Genomic DNA, 25,576 nt, shown 5'->3' on the forward strand with positions numbered 1-25,576 from the left:
TTTGGTTTTTAGAGCCCTGCATCCATCCAGTCTACCATTGGGAGAACGCACTACAGAGAGGCCATTGTGTCAAGCCTGTGATCAAGAATCTATGTCTGGCTGAAATCATAGAGTCCACATCAAGAAAGATTTGAAGCTGCAAAGGTCCACGTTAAGAGTCAGCACCTTTCATGATTTTGGAAACTTTTCTCAACTGCAAACTCAACATATCCAAAGTTAAATTTACAACCTTCTTTTCAAAGCCTGCTCCCTTTCCAGGGCTTAAAAGCATGGCGTTAGAGTCCAGGAGACCACAGATTCAACGTCAACTCTGCCACTTATTGGCAGAGTGACTTTGGAAAGTTACTTAGTTTCTCTGAGCCCCATTTTCCTTATTTGTTTAAGAGGGTAACTATATTTACCTCCAGGTTGAGAGGAATGAATGAGTAAAAGAATGCGCTTAAGTCACCCAGCATAGCACCTGGCACAAATAAGGACTCAAGAATGGTAACAATATTTTGCAGTCAATAATCAGCATCTACCCAGCCTCCCAGGCCAGAGACACCAGAGGTGTTACTGCTGTGCTGTTCCCTGGAGTCACCCAATCACCAAGTTCTGCCAATTGTGCCCCCAGAAGATTCCAGAAATCTAAGACCCGCCTCCTCCCCACGCCCACCTCTAATACGCTGACTGCTGCCTCCTGCTCAGCTCTGCAGACGCCAATCATCACCAACTCCTGACTCTTGCTCCTACCTCTCCTCTCTGACTTCTCCAACAGGGCCCTGTAGAGACACCACTGTTCTCTTTTCCCAGAGATGAAATAGGACGATGTCATTCCCCTGCAGTAAGGGGCCTGGGCCCCTAGTTGCAAAGATCAAGCCTGAGCTTAGGAAGATGGCATTTAGTACCCATTCTCACAATCCCCCTGCCTCGGTGCGTCTCTCCAGCTTTACCTTCTGCTGGTCTCCCAAGCTTCATGTGTGTTCACCCTAAGCTGGAGCCGCCCTAATCATCACCTACAGACTACATTTGGTCCCCATCCGGCTCCCAAGGATATCCTTCTACTCCACTTCACAAATTCCTGGTGCCCTTGTCTAGGAAGGCTTTCTCACTTAGTTGGCCCTCCTTTTTCACCCTAACTGCATTTTTCTCATCTCTGGATTTTACATACTGTATTTTAATGATCTGTTCTCCGTGTTTGTCTTCTCAACTTACTAGTAAATCACTTGAAAGCAGGCGCCATATGTATTTATCCCCCATTCCCAGATCTAGGCATCTCTCCATATGCAAGAGTTGCTTTTGATTAAATACATTCTAATTAAAACTGGGAACTGAGGCTTTACTACAACTGAAAACCGAGGTATGCTGAATGAAACCCAGGCTGCTTCACTAGCAAATATTCCCAATCAAGGTGAACTCAAAATTTCATGATATATTTCTACTCTCATGTGAAACCACAGTAAACGTTCAAAGTACTCAAGTCATTAGCAAAAGAAAAAAAAAGTGAAAGACCCATTTGCTACTTCCTATCCTACGGTCTCTATAGAGTCGAACAGACATTGTTAAGGGGACAACTCCACAACTCTTGAAGAGTTGAGTGATTCTTACCTTCTAATCATGGAAAGTCCCCTATCGTTGCCATATATTAAGTGCTTATTGCATGTCAAGCCCTGTAATGCATTAGCCCTCGTTCTGCTAAGGGGTCTACTATTTATTTGTCCTCACCTTGCAGATGAGAAACTGGGCCTCGGGGATGAAGCTGCTCCAAGCCCTACAGGTGGTAAATGACCAAGCAGAGACTTGAAGCCTAGTCTGTGAGAACCCCAAACCCAGACTGGGCTGCTGTGCCACGCTGCCCTTCCCCTGTGACCCAACCAATGGCCCTCATGCTATTCACCCTCTCCCAGCAATCTTGACGGGAAGTTAGGAAGAAAATGGGAGTGGGAAAAACAGAGAGACCGTAAACAAAGGAGAGTGAAGGTTAATAAGGAAATGAAAGGGATCAACTCTTAGAAAATAGCTGTTTCTTGAAACTGCAAAGAGAGTTCTTTCTGCCAAGTACTGATCTAACAATCTAGGCAAAAGAAGAAAAATCTATGAAACTTAAAATTAAAATGTTAGCCCTAGTTAAAGAAAAATTAAAACAAACAGGCTAATTTTATTAATCCACAAACCTAACAACACTCAACAAAAGGTTTCTGTAAATTTTAATTGCAGCAATCTGGACAATGTTTTATTATGACTCATTTACTTGAACCACAATGTTTGTGCAATATATTTTGCCCCGCTTTATGGGATTGTAATTGCAGTGAAATGCTACTATGCATACTCAATTAAAATACACCAGACTTATCAAAATAAAGCATTTTGGGAAACAGCATGCTCTGTATTCGTTTATTTTGCTTTACAAATCCTGCAAATCCATAAATTCGTTCTTCTAGGTAAGCTCCACATTTTCTTCTCCTTTTACTATTTCTGCCTAACGTCTCTGGTTTTTCTTGTCTGAAATATGCTTACCATTTGTTATTTATTCTTCAGTGCTTGAGAGAACTAACTTCTAATATATAGGATGTTTTCTACTAGCCGTTTCCCAAACGTATGCCCAGAACAAGAGACAGGAAGTTACGTCTCTGCAAAGGACAACATATTCAGGGATGGCCACTCACTCACCTGAGCTACTCCCTTTCTCTTCTGAGTCTTGCTCTTGATGATTTGTTTTTTTTTTTTTTTAAGATTTTATTTATTTATGCATGAGAGACAGAGAGAGAGGGGCAGAGACACAGGGAGAGGGAGAAGCAGGCTCCATGCAGGGAGCCCGATGAGGGACTCAATCCCTGGACCTCAGAATCATGCCCTGAGCTGAAGACAGACGCTCAACCCCCTAGCCACCCAGATGTCCCACTGATATGGGTTCTAATATTCCTTTTTTGTCTTTCTTTTCCCCTGAAAATTGTTTATGAAATAAATATTCCAAATATAAGTATAGGTCCACAATCCCCTTGCCAAAAATGCCAGGGTCCCAGATCTTGCCAAATGCAGAATTTTGAAAGATTTAAAAACTTAACTACTTTGAGAAGGAGACCCCATATATTACATGAAACTCCCAAGAGAACCCGGGATAGCATGCTGCAATCGAGGACATCAATATTTCTACAGCAAACTGAGTGAATGTTAACAGGAAATGCAAGAAAGACTCATATCCACTCAGTTCAGATTGTGCCACCAAATTTGTTTCAGAAAACCTTTCTGTTTACAGAGCTCTTAGGATTTCGGAATTGCGGATGAGGGGTTGTAGATTTCTATATACTCTAGCAACATGCCTTGGGGGAAGCAGTTCTGGGAATAGGAACCTATTAGCACCTCATCATCGTTTTGGAATAAGGTCTACGCTCTATCTGAGCCCTCCCGGGTAAATAAGAGCATGTGTACATGGTAGACGGTTAGAAATCTGAAAAGTCTACTTCTAAAAAGACCAGGAAAAGATCCATCATTTTGGGCATATGGAAGGCTTTGTCTGGATACTCAGGTAGTCCTTAGCAGAATCAAATAAAGCGTGTGAATAAGCAGTAAGTTCATTTAATTTGAAGCATTTTATTATATTTTTTCTCACTTACTTTATTCTTAGTTTGAAGAGAAAAATCCATCTCTGGTTTACATGTGAGTTTGATTAGACATTCGTTCTCAGGAAGCAGGCCTCATACCAGTAGAACCATGTTCATTATCATACATGAAATAAGACAAGAGGATCAAATGAGCTAACGAATTGATAATATCATACACCACTGTCTTTTCTTTTAGCCTGCTGTGAGCATGTGGATATATTTAAAGGTTTCCTTTTTGTTGGATAATATCAAAGACAGATCCAATTGATTTTATACAACAGGCTATTTCAAAGTAATGAACTAGCCGAACTAATGCTTTCTTGCAAAATAAATAATTCTGGAAGAAAAATAGATCTCTATTCTTAAATCCTCCTCCCTTCCCAATTAATTAGATTTTGTTGGTGAAAGGAAGTTAAGAAATTCAGCATAAGCCTGATTATATCATGAATGTAAAATGAGCAGGGCAAATAATGGGCTCTATACGCTTTCAAACAAGTTAAATAAGTCCATAATAGCCCACCAGTTGTGTAAACACTATTTCACTATACTTGTAAAAGAAATATTGACTTACCTGTTAACTAAAATTATCCTGGCATGCTTCAACTAAGCTTATTAGTAATTCTTGTGGTGTACATGAATGTTTCTAGTTGTGGACTTTTATCAAAGATTAAAGAATTAGGAAATCATCCATTTAGCAAGCCCCGAAAGTAGACATGTACCAGATTGCGCTTTACCAGAATCAATTTTAGGAACTTGCAATCAAAGAGTCTGAGAAGCAATAAGCGATTTAAATTCTGGCATGAGATCTTCCATTACATACCAGCTCATTAACACTGAGATACCTTCCAAAATCATCAATAAGAACATTTCACCCAGACAAAATACTAAACAAATCTGCTTTAGCCTATAGCCTTGCTATCACAGGTAAAGGTACTATTGTTTTGCTCTGACATCTCACCTGTATGTATTCCTGTGAGTTATCAAGAGAGAACAGAAATGCATATGTTTAAGACGAAGAAGTTTGAATGTATACTTGCCTCTACTCTGCACATAAAGAGCCACCATTCTCAGCTCCAGTAGGGTCCACTGCAGCCCAAAAGACTATACTTTTCTTTTATAAAAAAAAAAAAAAAAAAAATATGTAATGGTGTCCTTGGCTGCCTCACTCAGTAGAGCATGCAACTCTTGATCTCGGGGTTGTAAGTTCAAGCCCCACACTGAGTGTAGAGATTGCTTGAAAAATTAAATCTTTAAGAAGTTGTTTTAAATGTGAATTTCTTTCTTAAAGAAATGACAGTAAACCCAAGATCTTATCCAGTTTAAGTCTATACATACATGTTTGGGGGTCGGGGTGGGGTGGCGGTGGTGGTGGTGGTGCTCAGAATTCTCAAGGGATTTGGAAAAGAACATAAAGTCATAAGTCTCAGAATGTTAGTTCTATCACTGACTTGCTGGTCTCCATTAGGAAAACTACTTGCATTTCTTATCCTTAAAATTGGGGTAAGAATACTATCATCTCATAAGGTTCCAGGGAGGATATGAATGTATAAAGGGCTGAGTCAATGTTGATGGTCATTATGATGCAATTTGAGAGCCTGATCTTATAAATTAAATGGCATTTGCCACAAAATAGACAAAGTATTCTCACTAGAACTGTTGTTTTGTTTTGTCTTTGATGTGCAAGGAATCTGATTTGCTATGTTTTCATCTTTATTAGTTCAGACAAAGTGACTAACGACTAACCTACATACATTCAATCAATAAAATTACCATTAGCCAAATCATTCTTATTTGCAACCCGTGAGATTTTCTTTTAAGATCTACAAGACCTTGGGGGTTTATCAAGTCACTTTTAAATGTTCATACTTCCTGTGCTTTCAGGTTTTTACTGAGCATTTTTGCTTGTAAGTGATCACAACTAAATCCTCACTCACTACCTCAAACAAAACAAAACAAAATTGATTGATTCGCCAACCTAGAGGTGATGGGTAGAAACAGCCTTAGATCCAGGTGTTTAAAAGATGACCCAAGGATTTTGTTTCTCACTTTGCTAGTGCTAATCATGTCCAGTGAGTTTTCTCTACAGCAGAATGACACCCACCCACCCCCCACCCCCCGACTCTAAATCTCCTTGTCCTTACAACTCAAGAAACCAGGGATCTTGTCCACCCTGGGGTCTATAAAAACCCCCTAAACAGATTCGGGTTGCTCTGCTTGGGTCGTAAACCTGCCCAGGGCAGGGAGGCAGAGCTACACAATAGACAGCGTCACCAGACCCACTTAAAGTTTCCCAAGGAGAAGTGTGGAGTGTTCCTACCTACGGGAAAGGGGAGAAATGTTGGCATGAAGACAGACAGACAGATCTATGACAGATGCTCATTACACCTGGCTTCATTCAGCACAGCTGCCTACCCCTTTAATTGAGTCAGAAATAGCCTCTGCTCTACATGAATTCATCGAGAAATTTCAATTCCTGGAAAAGAAGAGGAAAGGTGCAAACGCGGGTTGAAAATCTACTTTGCTCTAGGCCAAGTCCCAGACATTTTCACATTGAGAACGACGCAGGCAAATAATTATCCCCCTTTTACAGAGAAGGCACCTGAGACAGGTGGGCTCATTCCATGCCTCTGATCAAATAGCCTGAAACTTGCAGAGCCTACATTTAAATTTGGTTCTGCCCCGTTCACTCAAAACTGAAGTGTTATGCTCTCTTCAGCAACGCCGAAGTCAAGAAAGTATTGCCAAAAGTTTTCAGGCAGACGGTGGACACAACCGTATTTGGATGCCCATCTTGATAAATCAATCAGTCAGTAAATATTTGTTAGGTTTGGGGTCACGACCATGAGCTCCAGTCCTACAGGTAAAGATAAGACACATGGCCTGGTCACTGCCTCCAAAGTTATCACAATAAAGTTGGCCAAATGAAACAAATATGCTTTCAAGAAAGCTGCAGAACTACATTTTGTGCTATTTACAACATACTGTTCAGTGAGACTCATCTTCTGTGGGATTCCTGTCGGGAGCCTAAGGTCCCCTGTAGACTGCAAGTCCCTTGCGGAGAGCTAACTTGCCCCTCTGGTCGCTGCCGCATCATGATCCTCGCTGTTCTACAAATACTGCTTGCTTGATGATTAATGCAGACTGTGGGCATGGGAGGTTTCACAGAAAGAAAGTAAATCTTGAGTTGCACTGACAGCCTAAGTAATCTGGGGAAAGAAAAAAAAGCGGGGAGGAAAATTAGCAATTAGAAGTCATTCTCTACCTGTGGAAGGGATGGCTGGGAGGAACAGGAATGAAGCGAGAGCAAGCAAAGTGATGGTAGGAGATGTGGTGTGCACCAAACACAGTCCAGAGCTGGGCACCGCACTGACGGCCAGAGACCAGGCTTAACTCACAGTTTGCAGCAGCCGCTGTCAAATTTTCCAAAATCTCTGGACCACAGTTCCTTTATTTGCAAAATGAGGAGGATGGAGTTTATAATTCCTAGGCACTCTGCTTCCCACCCACCCCCCAGCCCCCACCTAACCCAGACACTCGCAAACTTGCCAATAAAGGGATTCACTCCAGAAAAGGACACATCTGTAATACTGATTCCAGTCCGGGTACCCGTTTAATCGGAAAAGCTGCACAGGTGATTGATGAGGCAGGTGTGGGGATCACTCCTTCAGCGAAGGAGGGTAAACATGCCTAACCAAACAGGAAGAGCACTTCCCAGCTGTAAAATTCAGAAGTTTATGTGGGAAATTCGGTGGGAAAGGCTAAGTGGGAGAAGATTAAGAGAGGCCTTGAGACCCAAAAGGGTTCTCCACCTTCCTGAAACAAGGAGGCATTGTGCCCTAGAGAGCAAATCGTGCGTGTCTGTGGGTTGATGTGACAGGCCTGGGCACTGACTTGTCCCCACGGAGGCCTTCTCTGCAAGAAAGCCCTAAGTCCCTTTCCTCCTTTCTCCCATCCGCTCACTTGTCTCACTTGTCTCACTGCAGGAGACGCACTGTCCTGCTCTCGTCCCCCCCCCCCCCCGGGTTGGGGTGGAGGTGGAGGGGTGCTGCATTCGGAGGACCCCGGAGCACCTGGCAGGTTAAGGCCCCTCGCTGGACGAAAGCAAACAGCTCCCTGTGCACCTAAAGGTGCCTTCCCAGGGATCGTGAAGCACCTGGGAAAAGGAGCCCCCTGGCCCTCCGGCCCCGGGTTCAGCCAGTGCCCCCGCCCCTGGGGGTCAGGGCCCCGGGGGGCAAGACTGTGCTGCGGGCGAGGCTCCGAGGGGCCCCGCCGCCGCCGGGGATGCCTGCCTCCTTACCCTGGTGACCGGGACTGTGTTTCTGGATTGAATTTTAGTCCTTTTTTTTTTTTTTTTTAATCACTCCGTGTATCCCATCCCTTATTTGACGTGGCCCTTCGCCCGGGGGTGGGGTCCCCGCGCCCCGGCCCCGAGGAGGGAGGGGGCCCGGGAGGGAAAGTGCGGCCGCGGAGGGGGAGGGGGGAGCCGGGCCGCGCTGACGTCACCGCGCGCGCGATTCGGGCCGGAGCGCTTTAAAACAGCGGCGTGCGAGCGGAGATGCTGCTCCTCGCCGAGCGGGCGGCCCGCCGCAGCAGCGCCCTCGGCCCCCGCGGCGGCGGCAGCGCGCACGGCGGGACCCGCAGCCCCGGCCCCGGCCCCGGCCCAGCCCCAGCCCGCGCTGAGCGCCCGCGGCCCCGCACCCACGATGCCCGCCGCCCCCGCCGGTGCCCTCCTGGCGCTGCCCGCGCTGCTGCAGCTGGCGGCCGTGGGCGGCTCGCCCGGGCCCCGCGCGCTCCTGCGGGGCTGCCCCGCGCGCTGTCAGTGCGAGCCCGACGGCAGGACGCTGCTCCGGGCCGACTGCTCCGACCGGGGGCTCTCGGAGCTGCCCTCCAACCTCAGCGTCTTCACCTCCTACCTGTGAGTGCGCACATCGGGGAGCAGAGCGCAGACGCGCACCTGGGGGTCCGGGGGGCACATCGGGGAGGGAGGGCAGCCGCGCACCGAGGGGGGGCAGTTCGGAGATGAGCGGCCAGACGCACACCTGGGGGGTCGGGGGGGCGGACATCGGGAGGAGAGATGAGCCGCCCCCCGGGGGGGGGGCACGTGGGGAGGAGAGGGCAGCCGCTCACCTGGGGGGCCCGGGAGGGCACATCGGGGAGGCAAGGTCAGCCGCGCACCGAGGGGGGTCGGGGGGCACATTGAGGATGAGCGGCCAGACGCACACCTGGGGGGGGGCCAGGGAGGTGCACATCGCGGAGGAGCTGCCAGCCGTACACCTGGGGGGGGCCCAGGGAGGTGCACATCGCGGAGGAGCTGCCAGCCGCACACCTGGGGGGGGGCCAGGGAGGTGCACATCGCGGAGGAGCTGCCAGCCGCACACCTGGGGGGGGGCCAGGGAGGTGCACATCGCGGAGGAGCTGCCAGCCGCACACCTGGGGGGGGGGGCCCAGGGAGGTGCACATCGCGGAGGAGCTGCCAGCCGCACATCTGGGGGGGGGCCCAGGGAGGTGCACATCGGGGAGGAGCTGCCAGCCGCACACCGGGGGCTCCGGGGGGTCCCGGGGGCGCCGGGCGAGTCCGCAGAGCACACGCGCGGGGCCGCGGGGCCGCGGGGCCAGGCTGGCGGGGTCGGGGCGGGGGGGGGGGCAGCCCGAGCGCAGGTTTAGGGCCGCGGAGGCCCCGCTGCAAGTGCAAGCCCGGGAAGCGCCGGGACGTCGGCGCCGCGATGCGGCTGCAGGCAGGTCGCCGGCCGGTTCGCCTGGAACCCAGCGGGCGGGCGCCCGACGACCCCTGCCTCGACCTCCCCTCCGCGGCCTCCCGCCCCCGCGGGCAGCCGAAGGCGACTGTCCCCGAAGGGGAGCCCCGACTTGCCCAGCCCGGGAGGGACTCACTGTGCATCCCCTGCGCCAGCGCGGGATGGGATCTTTTTTTTTTCCTCTTCTCTTCTCTTTTCTTCCTTTCTTTCCTTTCTTTTTCTTTTCTTTCTTTCTTTTTTTTTTTTTTTTTTTTAATGAAGTGATTAGAGTGTGGCAACCACAGGAGTGTTATCTCCACCTTTGGCTGCCAGCGCCGCCCTTTGAAGTGGCCGCGGCCCGTGTAATCTTTAACCGTCTCCCCCTCCCGGGGAGGAAGGGGCAAGTGGGGCGGGGGAGGGGGGCGACACCCTCGGGATGAGCCCCAACCCCAACCCGGGCCGGAGGTAACAGGTGTCTGTGCAGCTGCGGGGACCCACACACTGCTCGCCCCCAGCCCCGTGCAGTATCTCCAGGCACCGAGACCAGGGGCAGCGGGTCACGGGGGGTCACGGGGTGGTCACAGGTGGCACGTTCAGGGCCTAATGGGAGCCACCGCCCCGAGCCCCCCCCCCCCAAGCCCACGCAATCCCCATCGCGGCTTCTCTGATGTCCCTTGGCAGGAGCCAATCGGGATGTTTGTGTGAACTCGTTCCTTCCTCTGTTCCGTTGTTTTCTGGAGAAAAGAAACATGAAGAGGCTTGCACAACGCCTTCCACTACCTAGCCATTCTCTTTCTACAGAGACAGAATAGGACAGAAAAGAAAAATTCTGGTGTTTTTTTAAATTGGCTCTACTACTGCTTTGAAAAGAGGGGACCCTCCTGCGGGTCAGCAGAGGGCAGTCCCCTTGTCATCTGCCATAAAGCTGTTGTTGGTGCTTTGCTTGACTTGAAAAGCTTCCAGGACTATTTATTTCCCCACCAGGTTTCTCCCCAGTGGCACCCGTTGCACAGGTAGTGACGTGTTAGTTCACTGGTGATGGAGACGGAGATGGAGATGGCCCTTCCCTAGGATTTCACATCTCTTCTCCTTCAACGGCTTGTCTGTGCTGCCCAGTGAAAAGCTCATACCCCAGCCTCTGGTTTAAAAATACGAGACTCGTGGTTTCGAGAATCATGCGGTCTTCTGAATGGTGAATTTTTGAGAGCAGTTTGGCAACTAGATTTACGAGCCCGAAACTACTCTTCCCCACCTCCCTGAAGAAATCGGTTGGATACAAGGGAGGTGTGCAATCCCCCCCCAAACACTTACCTATGTAAGTCGTGCACTTGTCATAAAGCATGTTTGAGAATACAGAAAATACATTTGTGAGTCACGTCGGGATGCTTTTTTCTCCCACTTGCAAGAATGAACATTTGTTAGGCTTCTGTTACTAAAAGTTGGCATCAAATGCGGTTTCAAATTATTTCCCACATACCTCAGACGCACTTAACTGTGTCCTCCGTGTGTCAGGAGATCCTTCTGCCACTGTTCCTTATCTATCTATCACTACAGATAACCTCTTGGCGTTAGGATAGCATTAGGAAGTTAATTGTCATCTTTTTTCTCGTGCTGCTTGATGACAGCCTGTGCTCCAGCCTAAGGAGAAATTGTCTCAGTGCCCTATAAAATATTAATCTTGAAGGCTCTGAAAAGTGTCGCAGGGAATGTTAAATACTTGCTCCGCGTGCTAAATCAGTCCTGAAGTGAACAACCAAAGTGCTGTGCTGCATAAAGGGGCAATTCCAGAATTCGGTCTCCACGGAGAGCTACAAAATGTCAGGAACCGTGGGATGCCCTTTCTTCCGGGGCTCAGGGGCTTGGGGTTTTTTTGGGGGGATTTTGTTTTCATGACCACAGGAACTCTGCAGGCATCAAGGGTAGATGGTGCCCTCTTTTGGTTACACCTAGAATTATCTGACCGTGTCTGCCTTCACATGTGCTCTCCTAACCTAAAAGAGAAGTTTTTATTTACTCATATGCAAATAAATAAAGTATGTGTTATACCGGTTTACTTATTTTAAGAAATAACTTCCCTTTGCTCTTGAAAGAGACCACTAGGCTATAGCCCCATACTGCTGGGGCCCCGGCGTGATTAAGCTTTGGCAAGAACTTCAAAATGTGCAGGGACTGATGTGGGTCAAAAGCCAGACTACTATCTTTTATTGTTTGTAGTAGGTTATCACCATTTATTTGAGTCAAAATATTATCTCTCAATCTTCCCTCCCCACAAAAGAACAAGCGTTTCATTTTCTTCAAACAGATTGATGATGGCAAATTTGTGTGTACAGATTGCAGCTGTACACATTCGGCCAGTGGATTTGCCATAATCCGATAGCTGGCTGGCTAGTCAGACTCATAGGTAAAGTAAGTTTCCTAAACCTCTTCATAGGAGGCAAGGGCTATTTATGTGCAGTTCCATAAGCTTTGGTCCCCCAGAAAAGCTCAATCTTAAGCCAATCTAAACATCGATATTAATTCTCTTTTTTCTTTTTTTTTTTTTAAACTGAATTGCATTCCCCAGTAGATCTGTAATTGGGCCACTGAACATGGTGGAAACACTGGAAAATTTCAATCTTCTCTTTCTCTTTCCCTCTCTCTCTTCCAGTTGTTTTGGGCTCTGATTTCACAAAACAATAAATAGGCTTAATAAATAGGCTAATAAAGCTCACTCTGCATAAAATACGGAAAAACGCTAAGGTTGAGACATAAAAGCAGGCAATAATTGTTTACAATGTTTAATACATCTCTATCTACCAGTAATGATCTGTCAGAAATAAAGTAGCTCCGGCATATGATCTTATTATAGGGAAATTATTTTAATGCATGAAACGTGGACATGTTTTGCTAATCCAGTCTTAAAAATAAGTTCCCCTCTGCCACTTAGATGTGTCTTTCATCCAGTTAGTGTGACATCCAGATAGAAAACTAAATCCTTAAGAACTTCCTAATATAGTTCTAGTAGAGAAAATGTACTTTTCTTTATTGACCTGGAGCAACTATTTTATTTGTAAATGCAAACTGAGTTTTTGCCTGCTGTTGCTTAAAGATGTGAACATTTCATCCACAAGCAAATTCATGTCACATGAACCAAAGCAACCGGGAGAATGATTTTTTTTATTTTTTATTTTTATGTAGCTTGCTTACTTTTCCATATGTAACTTTATAACAAAATTTAATTTTACACATAGTTAGCAAAACTGGTATTAATAAAAACTGATCAAAAACCTCAATTATAACTAATTAAGTATGGCCCTGGTGTCATACATATGTTTTAAGCATTTAAGATGCAGTTTCAAAATTAAAGAATATTTTTAGAATCTTCTTTGAAATGGTTTAATATATTTCTGCTTCCCTTCAAGCAAAGAAAAGTATTTTAAATCAAGGAGAATGTTTGTAGCTTAGAAATGGTTACAAAAGCCTTTAGCTGTTGTAACAGTCTTAAATTTTAGATCAATTGCAAAATTTATACAGTTTGCTCTACAGACTGCTTTCAGAATTCGTTGAAAGTATAATGATGTCAGTGACTTTTCTTCATTTTGAAGAAGTTCTTTCTTTTCCCCCAGGATTCCCAGGGTTGCTTCAGTCGTGTTTTTGTTATGGGGGCAATTACTGAAACTAATCGACTAAATTATTCCAAGTGATTTTTCGTTTTAAAGCAGTAGTTCTGATTCAATTTTGCGGCGTGAATTTAAAATAAATATTTTATTGAATATGATCAACATATGCATGACAGAGTTTGTGTGATGAGAATGAAGTTTTACATGTAAGAAATACGATCTTCAATAGGATCTTCAATCTTTTTTTTGTCCTTATGCGTTTTTTTCAAAGTAAAGGAGCTTTGATAGCAATCACAAATGAATTAGAAGATTGGAATTAAAAGGAACTTTCGTAAAAAAAAAAAAAAAAAAAAGAACTTTCGTAGTTAAATAAAATGTGTTTTGATAATGGAACTGTTCCCACTTGGATGTGTTTGAAGAATTTCAAAAACACTAAGCTGGTCTATGATTTCTTATAGTTAAATTTTTTATCTGAACGATTTGATTTTTTTTTTAATTTTCAAGGCATCTGTCAAAGGCATAGAACTAGTATCCATGTAAACGATTAACCTCAAATATATAATTAAAGGCATTGCAGAATATTTGTAGTTCTTTTTTTTTTAATATTTGTAGTTCTAAAACTGATACCTAATAACTATCTACCTTAGTAAAGCATTTAATATTTTTTTCTATTAAACTCTTACATTTAAGTCATTTTAGCTATAAATTGAAGTATGTCTCCAATTAATCCAAATCATATGCCATAAGATAGAAATGAAAAACAGTAGTGAGCTCTGCACTGAGCATTTTGTAGGGTAAATTTTTGTTCTTGTTCAGTTATTTCTATAAATTTAGAATAATGCTAAATGGTACATTTCCTCATAAACACCCCACAAGTGGATGTTTCTGGTAAATTGAATTCTTCATGAAAAGGCAAATTCCTTCCTATGAGTTTCAACCTCTTCAATCCTGTTGGCAATGTTTTCCTTTATGGAGTCTCGTTTTCTAGCACAAAGACAAATCAGACTGGCATCGGAGCCACGACTGATCTATTACGTACCAAAGAAAACAAGCTTAATATCTGGTCCTGTTGCTATTTTTGATGTATCTTAGCAGAATTTCATGTGTTGAATGTATCCACGAGTTCTAACCTGCTGCAACTCTTTTATTCCCATATCTGTCAGCTTCAATCCACATTTGTACTCACTCATTATAGACGCCAACTTCCACACTCCGTTTCACCCAGGCAACTCATTTTCTACGATAAAGGGAGATATTTCATAGGCTACTAGGGGGAGGTTTTCATAAAATTTTTCATGATTCAAAATTAATCTTGTTCTCCAGAGGCGGGAAGCAGGCTCGTTCTTGAAATCCCTGGTATTTTCTCTTACCTCTCCCAATTCTTTTTTTTTTTTTTTTTTTTAAATACATGGAGCAAGCCCAATGAAAATGCCTTATTTGAAACTGGTAGGGGGAAGTCATTTGATTTCAAGTGATGGGGTGACCTGACCTACCGGTGACACTAAAGGACTGTTAACAGGGCGTCCGCCTTAGTAGAAGAGCTGTTTAAGGGACCCCCAGCTTCCAGGAAGAAGCTGGACTCCTTCCTCATCCCTTCGTAAATTTATTACCCCTGTGGTCAGTGTTTAAGTCTGGGCTTGGGGAAGCAGAGGTTGGCTTTGAGAGGACACAGAAGAACTGACCATGTCCATGAAAGCATCTCCCTTAAGGTCAGATGGTGTGACACTCCGGGGTGTGATGACGAGCTCTCCTCCCTTCCCGGCTTATCCTCCCCCCTAGACTGTGGACTTCTCCAGGGAGGAGGAAATTTTCCACTTGGTAGCCCCGCGCCCACACCAGTGCCCGACACTCCCAGGATGTTCCCGAAGCATTGATGGTGTTGAAGGACTGGAGTTGGCTGAGCCAGCTGCCAAAATCCCAGTGGCTAAAAGAGGCCTGTCTGGCCGAGACCCACTTGAAATACAATTAAATTGTATTCAGCTTAAAAGATGCAACGAGTTGTTGATTTTAACAAACACACCATAATTTACATATCTAAATCACTTTTATTGTAATAAGAGCTGACATTTATATCGTTGCTCCTGAGTACTAGGCATTATGCTAAGTACTTGACTTTTCCGTAGGCCCCGCAGAGGCCCTGTGAGGCAGATACTATCATCATCCCTAACTTGCAGGCCTGTCTGCATATTCCAAGGTATTTACATTGCTCCGTGGGTTTGGGGGCCTCTCTGAAATCATCTTCAGGGCCAGTTTACCAGAAGCATAAGAATACCGGCCTTCTAATTCATAGTCATGCTTCACGGGAATTATAATTGGTGCTGAAATATTTAAGCACTTTTTTTTCCCCAGGAACGCAATTTATGAAGCTCTAATACCAAAAATATTTCTTCAACTGGCTGGGAAATGGCAGTTTTTAATTTTTAATAGAATGAGAATAACATTATATAGCTGACGGCCAGTGTTTGCAGTTTAGTAGGTATCTTTCCATAGATCCATTTTCCTACTACCACCAAAACAATGTTTCTCATCTCCAAGTCAGAGATAAATTGTGGTAGCTGCCCCAGCATCTTAAGGAGTGATCAGTTGACTAATAACTTCCCAGGCGAGGATAAAACAGATTTTTTTTCCTATGACCAGAGCTGTGTGTCAAATAAAGTAGACAAACTCTTTGGAACTATTTCTCCATTCAGAGAGACATGAACTTTCTTTTTTTTTTTTTTGACATGAACTTTCTTAATAGGCAAATTTTATTGAATTTGTATTCACCTTTAAAACCGATAAGATGAATTGATGTCATAAAGGCTGCCTTACTGGCATTTGATTCAGAACGGAAATTATTTCAACGTTTTTTCTACTTAGATCTATCTGGAAACTGCATGGTTTAACAGTCAGGCCAGGGACACAGACTTCTGTGTGAACTAGAAATCTGGATAAATCGGAGAAAAGTTCCCTCCTTCAGACAAAGAAAAACTCTTCTTAACCATCCATCCTAGTTCATCAGTCTTTCATTTCCCTTGCTGCTGGAAATCTAATGTGTGTTAATCACTCACCGTACTACAAAGTCAACGATATGAAAAACCCCCAACTGGCCAATTAATTATAAACTGTATTCAGTAGAAAGAGCACCCCATCAAGTACGAATTGATGTTTAGGAAATGTCAGCTGCATACGGATTTAATCTCCAAAGCCCCCTCGCATGCCCCTCCATTGTAGTTTTGTATTAACATCAACAATTTAAAATTCTAAAAAAAAAAAAAAATTTAAATTCTGCAGCAGTCATTTGCAGGCGTCTCATTTGTGAGGCCTGCACATTTGTATCTGCAGTCGGGTGATCCTGCCTGCCTTCCGGAGGAGCTTGCTTTCGCCTTCTAACAAGGGCTGTGGTTGTCAAGGGACAGGAGGGCCATCTCTGTCACGCACACACCAACACACACAGCCCGGACGTACCAATCAGAGACCGTGTCCTTTGTCCCAGTCGCACAAATGGAAATGATACATAAGGTTGACATGGCCTGGCGGTGCAGAGCCAAGGCTTTCAAGGGAAGACACTGAGTCGCTGGCTGTCTGGAGGCACCTTCAGTTTAGTTCAGAAGCTGAAATGCAGAAGACAATCGTCCTGGCAAAGGGAGCCCAGCTCCAGCTGAGAACGCGTGCACTGAGCTGACCTCCGTGGTCAGCCTGCCAGCTGAGATTAAGCTTCCCTCAAGTGGTCCCTTGTCAGCCCAGGCTTTTCCCCCAGTGTTGCTCATCTTTCACAACTGGAAGCCAAGTGTTTCAAACTGTTACTCAATTTTGCAGCCAAATTCCTTTATTTCCTCTTTCCTCCTCCTTTTCTCCCTCACACACACACACACACACACACACACACTCACGCGTGCGCACTGTGATGGCTAACCTTACATCCCTGCCTTCTTTCCAAAGCCTACACTCAGAAAGGAACCTAAGAATTTTGATGTGTCACTAAAAAAAAAAAAAAAAGTAAATATTTTTGTGTTTTTTTTTTTCTTGAAACCTTGATTAAGGAGAACAAGGGACCTCTACAAAAGATGTCTATTTGCAAAAATAACCTGCCTTTGATCAAAAAAGCCACAGAAGTGTACTTCTCAGGGAAGTAGAAAACCACACATGATCTCAAGTGGAAAAAATATAAAGAATTTGCTGAATTTTTAACCTTAGTACATAACAAAGATATTATTTTAAAGTTGGTTGGTTAATGTGGGCTGTGTTAGAAATTTCATTGTGTTGTGTTTGGGTTTGCCCAATGTTATTTTAATGAGTTTATTGGTTCAACACACAAAACACCACATGGCACTTGAAGCTTTCAGGTTATAAATTTTCTTGTGAGGCGCTTCGTTGGAGGAACTCTGTTACATAATCAGTTGGTCTTTAAATCTATCAGCATAAAATCACTTCTCACTTTTTGTATACATATACGGACGGTGAAGATTATTTGATTATAAAAACCAAGTAAAACTGTCCATGGAAGGAGTCACATTCCTAAGTCATCTACTTTTTTTTTTTTTTTGTATATATATATTGAGACTTCTGTAATAAACATTTATTTCCCAATGTTTGTTGACTGAATCTACAGAATGAGTTTGGAGTCTTCTCGTGAATAAGAAATCTTCCTTATTTTCCCTTCAAACTTCCTGTCCTGGGAGATCCTTAGCAGACATGCCTGCATGTGGCCATTGCCCAAGAAAGTAAAGCCTGGGGGGGAAAAATGCCAAGAGAGGTGGAAAGACAAGTGAGGATATCTGCTACCCAATAAACTTGGGGTGGGACTGAGAGACTACAAGACCTCTGCTAAGGTCCCTGACACACAGGGTGCACATCTGTGTCTCTCCCTGTCCTTGTCCATCCCTCGCTTCCACCTGGCATCAGAGGCCTGGAAGCCTGCACCTTCCTTATCTCAGACACTTTCCCCTAGAGCTTCAAGCTGCGGGATGAATGGAGGTTTAGAGAGAAGAGTCTCTCTTGGAATTAAAGTATCAACTCTTGATGCACCGAAATCGGGGTCTCTGATTTTAACTCGGGGAAGCCACAGCCTTCTCCCTGCAGAGGGCGGGAGGCCTGCACTCCTGCAGCCCCGCTTGGCAGCTGTTGTTCTCGGGGGCTCAGGGCCACAGAGGAAGTTCCAGATCTTTTTTCATGGACTCTTCAAGCTCAGGTCGCAGAAGGAAATCCTAGTTAAACTGGATTCTCCCAGGGTGTAAGCGTATCTCATTTGAAGATCTCAAAAGTTTTAGCAACATGATTAAGTGACAAGAAGTGTGTACCTTCCACCGTACAGCTGCTGGCCGTGCGGCATCAAGTCCACCTCCCCAGGGTCTTGTAATCACGAGAAGTGTTAGGTGGACATAGCCTGGTCCCCAGTGACCAGTAGGTGGTAATTTGAAGCCCCCTTGGCCTTCACGGCAGAAACTCCTCAGCTAGAAAATGTAACTGATTGCATATTGGGAAAGAAAAGGCTAATTTTGATAAATTGCTGTTAATTATACTACAGGTTCAGAGCGTGAGCCACGTGTAGAGGACGTTCTGCTGTAAGTAACTGAGGATCATCTTTTATGCACAGGTTACCAGCAGGACCGACCCGTGTACCCAGGGTCACATTACACTGTGCAAAACTGGAGTTTAATCGTGATTGCGGGAACATTGCCCCAACTGCCCACATAACGGAATGCAAGTCCCTGAGCTAGGTTGTGGCCGTGTTCTCATGAGTCCCCCGTGCTGTGTCCGCCTGGGGGAGTTAGAACGTGAAGGGCCTGTGAGGTCACCTAATCCAACGCCTTCATTTCGCAGCTGATGACCTTCCCCAAAACACATGGCTGGCAAAGGAGCAATCCGGCCCCAGCTCTCCTGAAAACCCCAGTTGACTGTCCCTTCTTGTCACTTTTTTATTCCGATGCCAGATAGCCCAGTGAACTCTAAAACTCCCAGTTACTTTTCCAGATGTCGCCAAATCATACCGTTGCTTACATGTGCTACCTACGGAAAATACGTGTGCTTGGCTTTTAACCGCGTCGTCTTTTTTTGGGCCCATTGTGGATACAGATAAAATGTCTCTGTATCACCCCAAAAATCTGCCACATGGAAGGGAACCATCAGATTTAGTGTGAGGAATAAATAAATAATAGTTCCCCAAATTTCTGTTCATAGTGGTTAAACGTGTGTTTAGTGTCATTGGAATTTCCTTTGCGACCTTAACCCGACCATGTTCAGATCGTCTTCGTGTCCCCTGAAGGTGCGCTCCACCTGCTTCGGCACCGAAATCACCTGAGTTCGGGCTCCCCTTGCTGTCTGCACCCGCGTCCCTTCCCAGCACACTCTGTCTACACCGCAGCTCCGATCGTGTCGCTCTTCTATTCAATCCTCCAAACGGTTTTCTGTGGCTTTCGCGATGCAGTTTAACTTCTCAGTTTAGCCCGCGGAATAGGCCTCTCTTGCCTGCTCCTGCACACCTGGCCAGGTCCCCCGCCAGGGCCCACCCACTCTCCTCACCGCAGCCTTGTTGGACGCGGCCTGCACTCCTCCGCTGTTCACATGTGTTGGTGTCTGCTTGCGGGGCCTTTCTGTGTCACTTGGCCGACTTCTGGGAGTCTTCCATACTCAGCTCAAACAAACATCACCTCTTCCGGAAGGCCGCCTGTGACCCACCGCTCCAGAAACAAGAATCTGGAAGCTCTAGCTTCCCATCCTGCTGAGCCCACCTCCGGGATAGACCTCACCGCACGTGGTCACCCTACCTGTCTGCTTGTCTGAAACACTTGTCTGTTTTCAGTACTAGGCTATGTATACCCCCCCCCCCCCCGAATTATAGATTTTCTTGAACCAAAGGGATTTAGATCAGAACATACAAACCCCATGTATTTTTTTTTTTCGGAATCTCTGTGTGTTAATCATGTGTCTCATTTTCTGTGTTTTGTGATGCTTTGCTCTCTTGTGGACTTGCTGACCCAGTAGAGAGGGCTCCTAACTCTCAGGGCTGCCTAAACCCCCTGGAGATAGAGATGACTCCTCTGCAAGTGCGCCTTTCATATGCAAACCAACCAATCCAAAGCCCACACCCAGCACCTTCATTATTCGGTTCTTACAGGGCTTTTACACTCTAGGTCAATATTTCCTACCCTAATGACCCCAGGGCCAGGTCCCAGACAAGTCTGGACAGCCCCTGGACCCCAGAGCCTGCTGAAATTATTCCAGCTAGCCAGGTCCTCGCCTGCTTCACCTGTCTACTCCTTTACATGGGAACCCCAGTAGAAGTCCATCGTGCCCATGCTTTCCTCGTCTCCTTCTTCCTGACTGACCCTGGTGCTCTGGCCCAGGTGGATCCTGCAAGGCCCGGAGGGGGGGGGGGGCTCCCAGCTCTTGGCAACTGCGAGGAACAAACTGTCTTTTCACTAGCAGTTGTCTCCTGACCTATTGGCCATCTCGTACCTAAACAACATCAAGACCTACATTTTAAGTCACCCTCTGTGCGTGCATGCCCGTCCTGGGCCATTCTCAGGGGAGAGTCATTTTCTCTGTCCAGGAGGCACTCTCCTGTCCCCTAAACTCAATGGAAAATAGCACTTTCCTGCATCTAAGATACAGGGCACCATTTTTCTGGCTGTCAGATGTATAGCAGAAAGTGGGGCAAGCTGATATAATCTCTGGTCTCATATTGTGATAGCAGAGGTCCTTCCCTCTGAACTTGGCAGACTGCATTGTTTGTAAACTCCCAAGAGAGACAGGAAAAAACAATTCAGAAAGTGCTTTTATAACACTTTTGCCCTTGATGCCTCATGCGACCCCGTAGCTGGCGGTAAAATAGTCGTAATTCTCCCTACTTTATTTTTCTTATGGATTTTCTTTATTTTTATTATTTTTATTTATTTTTTATTGGTGTTCAATTTGCCAACATATAGAATAATACCCAGTGCTCATCCCATCAAGTGCTCCCTACTTTAGAAATGAGAACTGCTTTGACAAAGATCGTAGGCCTGTCTGGAGTAACCCAGGCAGGTTACTCCGTGTCTTGGTTTTCTCACGTGTAAAATGGCAATAAGTACAACATCTACATCGCGGGATTGGGAAACCCATTCGTGTGAAGCACTCTGTGCGGCACCTCATATACAGAGCACCCGTTACCTGTCAGGTGCTATTGCCTTTGCTGGCGATGAGGTTACAGCTGTTAAAACACTAAACCCATGCTCTTTTTGTTTTTAATTTTTTAAGATTTTATGTATTTAGAGAGAGCATGCACAGAGGGGGCCTCAGAGAGAAAGAGGGAGAGAGAGAATCTCAAGCAGACTGCGCATTGAGTCTGGAACCTGACACGGGTCTCGATCTCAGGACCCTGAGATCATGACTGGAGCCGAAACCAAGAGTCGGTCGCTTAACTGACCGAGTCCCCCGGGTGGCCCTCAACCCATGCTTTTTAAATACAGTGTTGCCTTTTATTGCTCTTGCCCCAAGTAGTTAAATTTATTGCCCTAAAACTGTATAATTTTCCTTAAACAAGAGTTTCTACCTACCGGGTAAAAGAATAGGGGAAACCAAAAGGGGCAGCTTCACATGAATAGTGCATCACCCAACACCTGTTTTAAGTTTAAAAGGTTCTGTTGTCTTTGATTCTCGGTATCAAATAGATAAAAGATTCTGTGCATTGAATGAAGTCTCATTCACGTGGGTGCCTGGCATTTCGTAGGCGCTGCACAGACCTCCAGGGTGGCTGGTAACTGGGCAGACGCTTTGTCACAGATTGCGGGCCAGTGGCCTCATGTTAAAAGCCCACTCTTTAGACAGGATTCAGCGAATGGCCAGCAGTCTGTAGTCCTGGGCTGAAACTATTTTTCTCCTTTCATTTTCATCTCACCCTTCCCCATGATTTTTCCTGAGTAGGTAGGAACGGATTGGTTTGGGGACTCCTTGGGCTCTCAGAAGCCCAGTCTCAGCAGTTGACTTGCTGTAGCTGCAGGCGAGAGATGATGGATTGCTGGGGAGGCAGAGGAGACACAGGGAATCCGGCCTTTTCTCAGAGCCAGAGAGGCACCCAGGAAAACTATGTCTTCAACACAACAAAAATGAGTTCGATTTTTTAAATACATTAACAGCTGAAAAAAATAATAATTTTAAGGAAAAAAAACCCATATAAGGAATATGTCTATCTGAAAATACCTTCAAAGAGTTGAATTTTCACGAGGAATGACGGTAGCTGTCTTTGAAAAAGAGGCAGTTAGTTCCATGCAGTTGCGGGAAGGATCTTTGCAGTCAGTGATGCCAACGAGGCTAAAATTATTTCCTGGAGAAGAATAGATACCAATGACTTGACTCTGCGAGGGGGAAGGGATTCCAAGTTAAATACAGAGTCAAAGCACCACTCAGGCTTGTCTTTGAGCAGGGGGGCCTTGGAATTAGGCCCAGGGATCCCCAGCAGAGAGGAGAGATGGGTGGGCGGTTATTGGACCAGACAGCCTTTTAATTCTGTTGGATGAGCCCCGGGTCACCATCTCTACAGATTCTCTGCACCCCCCGCCCCTGCAGAAGAGGCAAGCTGCTTCACCCTGCCTGTGACCAATGAAATCCAGAGAGCAGGTCTGAAAGGGACAAGGGAGATCTCCCCCTCTAAGGACACTTTCACATCTTACGAAGTGCGAAAGGATGATTCTGGAATTCTCGAGTGTGCACTGAATCACTAAAGTAGGAAGCTGGTTTATTTTACAGCCCTAAAGCCAAAACCAAAGGAAGTTGCGGGCGGATGTCTGTGATGGTTGCCCAGCAGCTCAGATCGGGCAAGAGGGCTCTATCAGCCTGGGTTAGTAAGCAGTGTAGACAATCACCAAGCCAGGCCAAATCCGAGGGCAGCAGAAGGCGAACAATTCCAAACGGAGAGTCAGAAGGATCTCCCTCCAACAAAGCCCAGTTCTCCCGGCAGAGAGAGGGGGTAAGAGGACAGCGACAGGCCAGAGGAGACTGTGGCAAGGACGGAGAGAATAAAGAAGAGTCCAGAACGCCTCAAAGGTGAGGTCAACTGCAGGATGGGGAGAAAAGTGAGGTGCGGCCCCAGCAACCGTCTCCATGGCAGGGTGGGCTCACCCCTGGGTAGATGTCAGTCCCTGGCGGTGTCTACATACCTACTCCGCCTGCTACACACACACACACGCACACGCACACGGGCAAGGCTTTGCATTCACACATGGAAGAAACTAACTCTTTTTGGAAACAATATCCAAATCTCCAAGCACGGGGGTCTACTCCGCCCGTAGGATGGTGAGCGCCCCCGCATCGTCCTAGGAGCAGGGGTGCACACCCCACACCCTGGTGCAGCGAGACACACCCGACGTGCACAGGAGCAGGGGCTGGGTCCCAACTCCAGGCCGTGGTCCTCTACTCGTCTGCACCATAGCTGTACCTGGAACCCAATGCTGAGCATCCTGAGGCCTGGATCATGCACCAAACCAACCCAGGCAGCATCTCTGGGGGAGGAAGCTGCGCCTCGGAATGATTTTTTACTCCCCCAGGGAAGCTTAATATATGCAGCCCAGTTTGGGGACCCACGGGACTAGGTCTAGCGAGTCACTCCACTCGTCAGCCGGGGGCGCATCTCCGGCAGGACACCTACCCTCCCTGCTTCAGTTTGCACATCTGTAAAGAAAGAGAGGTACAGCCCATCCAGGGCTGCGGGAATCTGTCAGCCTGACATTTGCCCGATGGTTCCAGGACAGGTGTGGCCAGGTGCTAGGAGATGGGGGCGGCCACACCCGCAGGCCTCTTGCACCAAATCAGGAGCACTGTTTCCTCTCCTGCCACGAGCATTACTTGGACCGACTGTATTTGTTTTGCAGCGAGAGGGCCTCCGTAGGCAGCCTCGGGAGCCCATTCATTTCATTAACATTAAATCAACAAGCAGACCTTCTTTCTGCCGCTCTCAAGCAGGATTAATGGCTTTTGGCCTGATTTGTGCATCTAGCAGCAATAGCTCTTGCTGAGAAAGCTAGCAGCCTTGACTAATTCCCAGCAGTGCTAACTTCATAAACTTACCATAAGCTTTTAACTTTGACTGAAGATTAAAGGTAATGACTTCACGCTGTCACATCTGAACGTGTGATACTCGAGATGCACAGAAACTCTGTAGAAAGGACACGCTGTCTGATGAACTGACACTGCATACAGGTGTCTGTGCACACGCGTGCGTGGGTATACACGTGCATGCATGTGTATGGTTTTTACGCTGATGAAAATCCACAGTTCTGCGTAGACTAAGATCCTTTTAACATGGAAAAGGATTTATGCGATAAGTGATCTACCCCAGATAGAGTATTGACAGGTGTCTATGTGGTGCAAGCGCGAGAGCCTGCGGTTCGAACTCAGTAAATGCACCAACGCAGGAAGGCCCGACATTGTGTGAAGCTGTAAGGCGACGGGCTGTTGAATATGAGCCATTTTCTAAGAAGCGAAATGATTCTGCTCTATGCGACCCCCTATAAATAATGATCCCACGTATGACTACGCTTCTATTTTTTTTCCTTCTAGACAGTCTTTAAATCCAAAATCCAGAGAAGTCTGCATGAAGAAGAGAGAGGCAAGGGAAAAATACAATATTTCCAACCCATCTGACAAGACTACATAAAAAGCTTTTGATCAAAGGGCCTTAAGTACACTTTACTGGTGTGACAAACAACATTTTTATCCCTTTATTAGATTTATTTGCTTCTGAAAACTGCAGTGACCAGGGTGCGGGTCTGTGAAAGAAAGCTGGCAGGGTTGTGTTCTTTGATTCCTAATTAACACCTTCAGTCTCAAAAGAGAACCAACAGAAATACCATAAAATGTTGCAGCTGCATTGTGATTCCGCTTGGTTGGTTTGTTAAAAGTCGGCTGGGCATTGGCAGCTGCAATAAAGGGAGAGCTCAATGGCTGTTTTGTATTGTGCCCACTGAAGTGAGAGAAGGCAACCATTTTAGTTTTCAAATGGGCAGCTGCAGAGGGAGGTTTAAATGGAGCTAAATACAAGATTTACTGTTAATTTATAGTAAATAAATAAGGGAAAGGAACCCTAACTTGCAACTTCTTACAGTCACGTAGGGACGCTAACAAGAAGTTACTAGGGACGACAATTTTTGCAGCTTTTGAGCAACTCGTTTGGGGAACCTGGCAACCAGGAATGGCACTCATTATTAAAACCCAAATAGCCTTTTTCCAGAGAGCAGAGCAAGCCAGAGCTTTGGAAGTTGCCATTTCCTCTTTGAAAGGTAAAGGTATATCTTTCCTGTCTTGGGTAATGTAACTCCCTCATCCCACTTCATTGAAACCCTCACATTTATTCAGATCAGAATTAAGTTAAGAGACTCTCTCTCTCTCTCTCTCTCTCTCACACACACACACACACACACAAAACCTCACTTTTTTTTTCTTTTTTCTTTCTTTTTTTTTCTTTGTTTTTCTTTTTTTCTTTTTCTTTTTTTTTTTTTTTAAGAGCACAGAGTTGAATTTTGCCCTGGGTAGGGGAATAAAAGAGGCATTTAACTCTGGTCAGATAAATCTCACTCACATTCAAAAATGCAATTAAGGAAATATGTAAATCTAGATGTTTCATCAAATGCTGGCAAAGGGGTTACTGGTTCTTTTCGAACACAATGACTGGACTAAAGAACTTCAGTGTCTGTGTGAGGACCATTGTCCG

At 45.8% G+C, this 25,576-nt stretch overlaps 2 protein-coding genes across 3 annotated transcripts in view; one reads left to right on the forward strand and one right to left on the reverse strand.

The window, feature by feature from the left end:
- The window catches only part of TSPAN8 (tetraspanin 8), a 220,382-nt gene extending 215,690 nt beyond the window's left edge, over positions 1–4,692 (reverse strand). The window contains exon 1 of the mRNA XM_072741947.1: positions 3,594–4,692. The gene's annotated coding sequence lies outside the window, so the exon portion shown is untranslated. The remainder of the gene's footprint in view (positions 1–3,593) is intronic.
- Positions 4,693–8,162: 3,470 nt separating this feature from the next.
- LGR5 (leucine rich repeat containing G protein-coupled receptor 5) overlaps positions 8,163–25,576 on the forward strand; it is a 126,561-nt gene continuing 109,147 nt past the window's right edge. Inside the window, exon 1 of one of the 2 annotated variants that reach the window (XM_072741942.1) lies at positions 8,163–8,496. In XM_072741942.1, the coding sequence (XP_072598043.1) occupies positions 8,285–8,496 (212 nt within the window). In that variant the 5' untranslated portion in view covers positions 8,163–8,284. The remainder of the gene's footprint in view (positions 8,497–25,576) is intronic. The other variant, XM_072741943.1, reaches the window with a different exon arrangement.

Source organism: Vulpes vulpes, chromosome 16, assembly GCF_048418805.1.
Source record: "Vulpes vulpes isolate BD-2025 chromosome 16, VulVul3, whole genome shotgun sequence".
Lineage (NCBI taxonomy): Eukaryota > Metazoa > Chordata > Mammalia > Carnivora > Canidae > Vulpes > Vulpes vulpes.